The 7,573-nt window shown below is 46.8% G+C and overlaps 1 protein-coding gene across 1 annotated transcript; it reads left to right on the top strand.

Moving 5' to 3' along the window:
* Positions 1-274: 274 nt before the first annotated feature.
* LOC6547261 (dynein regulatory complex protein 8) lies at positions 275-1,106 on the top strand. Its single transcript, XM_001974832.3, has 4 exons — positions 275-336; positions 397-628; positions 695-905; positions 967-1,106. The coding sequence occupies exons 1-4, from the start codon at positions 324-326 to the stop codon at positions 976-978; spliced, it is 468 nt and encodes a 155-aa protein (XP_001974868.2). The 5' UTR covers positions 275-323; the 3' UTR covers positions 979-1,106.
* The last annotated feature ends 6,467 nt before the right edge of the window (positions 1,107-7,573 follow it).

Genomic DNA, 7,573 nt, shown 5'->3' with positions numbered 1-7,573 from the left:
GCCTCCATGAGCTGCCTAATGGGCCGCTCCATGGCAGTTTTTACCGTAGCATTATGGGCCCGCCTCGGCTGATGCCACAGCCTTTTGTGGATTTGGATCTGTTCGATCCAAGCGAAAACGATGGGTTGTTGTTCTCTCTGTAGGAAAATGGGGGAATGCCATAAAAACTAGCTACTTAAAAACGCATGTACAAGAAAGTAGTAATGATTTTCTGCATCTATTCAAATCACCCCTGGCAACAGTGTTAGTTTCATTGGGATATTGATTTAACACTTTCCACCCACTGCGAGTCTCAGTTGGTGCTAAACGCTCAAGCCAATAACATGGATATGGACTGTAATAAGCCAAATTTGATAATTGCCAGAACCTACTAATTAAAGAAGCCATTTCCCTCAGTGAATAACGACTTGGAGAAACGCATTTCGGATGCCTTCTGTGTGTTCGATCATCACGGCGACAAGTTCATCGATGTCAGAGAGGTGGGCACTGTGCTCAGACTTCTGGGCTGTGTTCCCACCGAGGAGGAGGTGAACGAAGTCATCTCGGCCACAGAATCGGAGGAGACCAGTGGCGAGGTGCATTTGACCAAGTTTTTGCCACACGTCTCGCAACTGCTCATGGAACGAAAGTGGGTGATGGATGCTTGGTTTTACTGAATTCTCATTCCTGGAAAATCATACACGTACATTCACAGAATGGAACCCGCTCCGCCAGAGAAAATTCTGCAGGCCTTTAAGATCTTGGATCCGGAGAACAAGGGCTATCTGACCAAGGAGAGCTTTGGCAAGCTGATGATGGAGGAGGGCGAGCCGTTCACCCAGGAGGAAATGGATGAGATGTGGCCGGTGGCCATAGATCCAATTAGCGGCCACATACCCTATGAGTTCTACCTGAACCAGCTTATGGTAATTAAATGAATACTCTTAATCAGCTTTAGTTTAATGCGGTATTTATTTTAATTTCCAGGTCTATCTGTAAGGAACACTGAGTGGTTTAATAAAGCCTCCGAAGCATGTGCAGCTATACCAAATCCAGTTCCCACTTTATTAACCTGAGGCAGCTCTAAAAGTGCACGCTGAGTTCAATAAAGTCGCAAAATTACACTAGTCAACGGAAAGTTTTTAGCACTCAGCGCATTTGCTATTCTGACTATTTCACTAAGCAAATCTCTTGCCACTTTCCACTCCCTTTCTTGGCCACTTACATTAGCAGCACACACAGCGCAGCGGAGCTAACTAACCAAACTGGCCAAATGCGTTCCAAAGTAGCCGGCAAAGTCCCCGGCACAGGACACTGGCTTATGGCTTTGGGTTTGGGCTTGGATGTGGATATGGATATGGCTGGGGATGTGGATGTGGATGTGGAAAAGGAGGAGGAGGAGCATCTGGAGTTCTACTTGGGGCGGAACGCTGCAAAGTGGGTTGCGCATCATTAGCACAACTAATGGATGTTCACTTTTCTTACCTGGAGTCGGAGTCGGAGTCCAAGTCGTGTGCTGGTGCTGCAGTCCAAATTGCAGTTGGTTATGTGCGAGAGCGGCTGGAAATTTAAATAAATTAAAATAGCTGGCTTTCGAAGTGCATTTGCTAGGGAGTCGTGTTCGGAGTCGTGTTCTCGCTTCCGTATTTATTAAATTCTAAATACGCGCTGATGGATGCACTTAACTGCATCTTATGGATTAAAATATTTCATGTAATCCCCGCTCCGTCCTGGCCATTTGCACGTTCTGGCGCTTTGGCCAATTTGAGTGATTGCATTGCGCGCATTTAAATGGATGCTGGGTTGGTCCAAACAAGTTATACGTGCGGCTTCCACTGTGACTGCGGCTGCAGCCTAATGGACTTTTAATCTTTACAACTTGTAAAAATTTCGTTTTTGAATCCCGCCGACCGAACAGGCGAACCTGATTGTCAGAGTCATAAGGAGGATGCCAACTGCTCAGATATTAGATTGGCTTTCCTCTGCCTTTTGATGACCCTGCACTTAGGGGAAAGAATTTTTATGATAAAATAACTGCTTGTAATGAACTTGCTTCCAAAAGCGGCTAGCATACACCCACTCCCTCTTGGGCCAAAATTGCAAATTTTAGTTAAATTCTAGGCAATTCTACCAGTCTTCAGTTTCTGAACACGTGCTTAAAAAATACAAAGTTGCTTTACAACTGGAAAGCTCTCTGCAGAATATTTCTTCCAGTGCAATGTGCCAGAAGATCCAGAACAAAGTGCAGTCATATTTAGGCAGATACGGAACAAGATTAAGGAAACAAGGCCAAGTAGCCCGGAATATCTGCAAGTAGTCAGTCAGTCTGGAAGTCTTTACGGAGATCGTAAAAGATTTAAAACTGCCGAGCAAATTGTCAAAGTTTGGTGGAGCCATTCTGGGAGCCGCTGCCTCGCTGGAATCAATTCGCAGTTCCTTCTGGGGCCAAAAAGCTGGGACTGGAGGCAGCTTCGACTGATGATGATTTACGCTCGACGAAGCGTAATTAAGATTTATGCTCCACACTCGTTTGCAAAATACATGCGACGGACACATTGTTGCGTATTTCAGTTTATAAGTACCAATGGCCTAATTGTTAGTTATGCCCTTTTGTTTGTGCGACACTAAAACCAATTAAGTAGAAAGAGTTCCTATAAGATTTATGCGCATCAATGATTGTCTGTTGTGGCAAGTGTGCATGTGTGTGTTGCAAATTAAAGCAATTAGTTGCATTCTGTGACAATGGCCAGAATTGCCGAGCCCCCAGCCAATTCGCAAGGAATAAAATATGTATTTACGACCCTCAAGGGGCTTTGCTAATGAGTGGGCGGCGGCAGGGGTAAATATTTATGCACCTTGATTGATATCAGCCAGCGGTTGTTTTCACAATCACGATATTATGAATTAATTACTAACATTAATTGATTGGGCCTGCTTTGTTTGCCCACATTAACTAGAAAAATACCTGCCTTGCTTCAGTTTTATTGTGAGGCTCGAAACATTCTGCACACTGGCTTTATTTATTTGGAATTATAATGTGAGCGAAACTCACTCCCAACTAAAAATGGCATCTAATTAACGATCTTTTAGGTATTGCATTCTATAATTCCGTTTCACATTATTTCCTCCACTTTGCCACATATTTCCGCTCTTAATAGCACCAAATCTACCCCTGATTTCCCAGCCGTTTTCATTTTCCAGCTGCAACGCCCGAACTTTCAATCAACTTTCTGTTTACCCACTGTTTGCCTGCAGAGGCACTTGTTTTGATGCCTCGCTTTCGTTACTGCTGCCCCAGAGAACTGGCAACTCCGTTGCAGATGCAGATGCAGATGCAGATGCAGATTCAGATTCGAAATCGAAATGTGGATAGGTCGTGCAGCTGCATGGCTCTGAGAACGGATGAAAGCGCAAGCAGGCTGTTGCCAATTTTGATTTCGAGTGATTTTGGGGCCCGCCGTTAATTGAATTTAAGCAATAAAATATAATTTGGATTTTTGCTTGTTTCCCTGGCGCGTAGCACGCCAAAAAGGGAAACCCCAGTGGAAAGTCAAAGCGGCGAAAAGAAACAGAGTCCAAGGTAAGAACTGAGATTGCAAAAGGTGAACAACTTGCAATTGATGGGTGGGGGAAAAACCGTGGCCACTGGCATACAGTCTTTATTGTTGCAGCAGCCGTCGACATCATCGTCATCGTCATCCCCATCGCCATCGCCATCGCCATCGCCATCCTCATCATCGTCTGACGTCGTCACTGCCATGTACAACACCCATTGGTATCAGCAGACAAAATGCTAAAAATGTATTTACCACAAAGGCAACGCGACGACGAGTTTTGCTCATTGCTGCTGCGGCTCTTGCTGTTGCCTTTGCTGCGCTTTTGCCTTGCTCTTGCTGCGGCTGCGGCTGCGGCTGCGGCTGCCCTTAATGGATCTGCAGCACTTTGAGTGATTTATTTCACACGTTGATGAAATGGACAGCAATGGGCCGCATTTTGACGTTTATTGCAGCAGTGGCAAGGGCCGCAGCAGCAGCAACCAACCAGTAAACCAGCAAAAGCGACCAGTGCCCACGGCATGTGTGCTGCGCATGCGCGCAGCCCTTTTAGCAGCGGCGGCCAAGTTGGAGCCATGTTCCAAGGGGCAGCCTTTGGGGGCCTCTTCCGATGCCCTTCCTCAGCGAAGGATGAGCCTGTTAAATGCGTGTGCCAAGTAATAAAGATCTCAGCTTTGCATCTCTGTGGGGAAGTACACAAATTTCTAGCAATAGCTAGCTGCGCTCAAAAGTTTCCAGTGATTTGAAATATTTTTTGAAGTCTGGGCTTTGATGCTGTTCTGCAGGGTATTTGGCAGCTGCGCCTCCCTACTGCTTTTATATCGCTTCACTTTTTTAATATTTTCCCCGCACTTTTGCTCCTTTTTTTGCAATTGCATTGGCCGCCTTGCACGTCTTTTGGTAATGGCTCCGCAGACCGTGCGCGCTTTAATGAGGCGCGCTCCTCATTTGGACGCCACGCATTTCTTGGTTTTGTAGCAGCCGTTTACCAGCCAACGGATGTCGGCCGCTCAGCTATTAAAACATTTAATTGCAACTTAATTAGTTGAAGGTCTGGTGGGGCACTTCTCACGAATGCAGCTTGCCAAATGCCAACGCTGACCCCAAAGTCGCAGGCGACCCACACTCACGGAAAAGCCAGCGAGCATCGGGTATAGGGTATCGGGTACAGGGTATCGGGTATCGGGCATTGACAAAACCACCCCCGGGAAAAGTCAATTTAACACATTCACTACGCCTCTTAAAAATGTTGATATTTTAATTAGTTACGCTCTAAAGGATTTTGCACAGTTTCCAAGTCAAGGTTTCACCCACTCCCAAAAGCATTCAGATTGCAGCTTGGCCAGGTCCAAAGCGTGGATCATCCACTAAGGCCGTGCAGCTGGAGAAATATACAGTGCCAAAGGGCACACATGGCACCGAGTTTTTTGTTTTAGCCATAAACAGGCTGTTGGTGTGAGTTACCGCCTCCACTGGTGCAGTTATGGGGGAACCCAAAAACTGCCAGAACTTAAACACAAGCAATCAGCAAAGTTGATACAAGTAAATATAAAAATAGGTTGGCTATCGATTAAAACTATGGTTTTAATTAGGAAAATAAATTCCCTCTTGCACTGGCCCAAGCTTGCGCCGCTCATGGTTTCTGGGCAGCATTCACCCATATGCCAAGCAGCCTACAGAGATTTGTTTCCCTCATCGGTTTCTATTTTGGTTTTATGACAGCGCGCCCAACTGTGGCAATAAGTTCAAATGCCAGCCCAGAGACCCGGCGACTAAATGCACGGCTTAATGTGCAGCCGAGGCTGACAGGCAGGAAAACTCAGGCCGGCGAGTCTCTGGCTGAGAAGTTGGGCTCCAACCCAGGCTGCAACCTCAAGAGTCGAGCTCAGGCGAACAAAGGTTCCTGCGCTGTGGCAGTGCCAGTGCCAAAATAAAAAGTGGGTGTAGCGGCACCAAATGCCATTGCCAACTTTTGGTCCACAAGCAACGCCAACGCATCTCGTGAGCATCCGATCCTCGCCAGCACCACCTTCGCATCCAGCATCTGCAGTGCTGATTTCTCCTAATTTGATTAAACAGATTGAGTTTAATAAGGTTCGTGGCTTGGGCACGAAAATAAGAGAAGAGCAGCACTTGACTGGAGCATTGGAGCATTGGAGCGGCCACAAATGTTGCCTAATTCAAGTGCCGCATTTATTTTGCAAACATTTCACACCGCACTCTGTGCTCCGCACCAGGAATTCCCCATCCGCACGACTTGTTGTCATACAAAATATGCCGGTTGAGCAGTGATAGCACTCGAGACTTGCCCACACAAAGACCGCATCCCTACTCCCATCCCAGTCCCAGACCCAGACCCGATTGCGATCCCGATCCCAGGCCCGGACCTGGAACAACCCAATCATTGGCCCCGTGCCCGCCGTGCAATGTGCGTTTTGTGTGCACTTATGCGATCATTTGTTAAGTGTCATCGCGCCGGCATATGGGCAGGAAAACAACTCGAGAACAGCCGCAACAGCAACAAACTGGGCTGGTGGCGAAATTTGTCCCGGGCATCGCCATGTTGAGATGCCCTTAACTTAAGCAAAACAACCAGGACTGCAGGAGGGGAGAGCTCACTCCCATCAACGAGAATATATATGGGTTGTATAAGGATTTGTCATATTTGCATTCCTATGCTGTTTAGATGACCTATGAGACCACGTTTTTTCCTGGTAAATATGTCAAGGTGTATATTTCATAAAGTCGTCAAAAGAACCCAGAAAAATGCCCTTTAATATACCACCGAATTTGACCAATTTCATATGGCCGTTCCATAAGGGTATGCTGCAACAAAGTGCAGCTCGTAAACAAGCGAAGTGTTGTTGTTACCGTTGCTGGTTGCTGCTGCCGCTGATGTTGCTGTTGCTGTTGTTGTCGTCGATGTTGCTGTGGCTGTTGATGTTGTCCATGGTCATGGTAAATTTATGCACAATTTTTCGCGCTTTCAAAAAATATTTGCATCATTAATCGTTGCAAAGTCTTCGGCATGGCGGCATCGCATTGTGGCGGTACCTTTTCACCGCTCCACGCCGATCCGATCCCGAGTTCCTCGGTTCCGTTCCGTTCCTGTTGTTTAGTTTGAGGCGTTGTCTGCGCCTAAAACTTGCAACAGCAACATTCACATCCACATCAACATCAACATCAAGCGGCATCGGCATGCGGGCCGTCGTTACAACGTTGTCGAAATGTTTTGTCAAGTTCTCGCCGCTCAACAACAATGTGGCATTTGCCCTCTGTGGGCTGCGGAGCTGCAGGGAGAAAAGCAACAAAAAGGAAACAAATATTAAAAAGAAAAAATTGGAAAAGGGGGAACCTATTTGCAGCTTAACCACAATGGAAAGTTGCCTGCTCGATGCTCGATGCTCGATGCTCGATGCTCGCAGCGCGTCCGCAATAAACTTGAAAACTTGAAAATCATAACACCGCCGTGCGCTTTTCGCAACCGCAAAAGTCGTAAGTCAAGCACCGCCACACCACCCAGAACCCATTGAGCATAAAGCACCATCCAACATCCAAACAGCCAAGCAGCCAAGTATCCAAAACCCTTAACCCATACCCTGGCCACCCACTGTTTGCTGCTGCCACAGCTGCTTCCCCCCGGCGCACACATAAACTCAAATAGAACAACTTTGGCCGGCGAAATAGAAGTTGGGCCAGCAGCCTGGGCAGCAAAAACAAAGCTGAAACCCAATGAAATTATCAAATGTTTAATAGACTCAGCAGCGGGGAGAGCCGATAACTCCCACCGCCAACCGAATCCCATAATGATGGATGAAGTTGCCGATGCCTGGACCTTCATACTCCAGAACTTCCAGTGGAGTTGGCTGTTGCCTTTTTCTTGGCAAACTTTCCAACCTGAGTTACGCACCTTTGTTTTGCGGCGAATGAGCAACAAGTGCCTTGGGAGCCAACTGATGTCCCTAATAAAGTGCAGCCGCACTCAAATGGTTCGACATGTAAAAACTTTTGGATACATACATTTAATTCAAGCGATCCTT

This window comes from Drosophila erecta, unplaced genomic scaffold, assembly GCF_003286155.1.
Source record: "Drosophila erecta strain 14021-0224.00,06,07 unplaced genomic scaffold, DereRS2 tig00000092-arrow-pilon, whole genome shotgun sequence".
Taxonomy (NCBI): domain Eukaryota; kingdom Metazoa; phylum Arthropoda; class Insecta; order Diptera; family Drosophilidae; genus Drosophila; species Drosophila erecta.
Note: the sequence above shows the minus strand (reverse complement) of the source record. Positions and strands in the feature narration are given on the sequence as shown.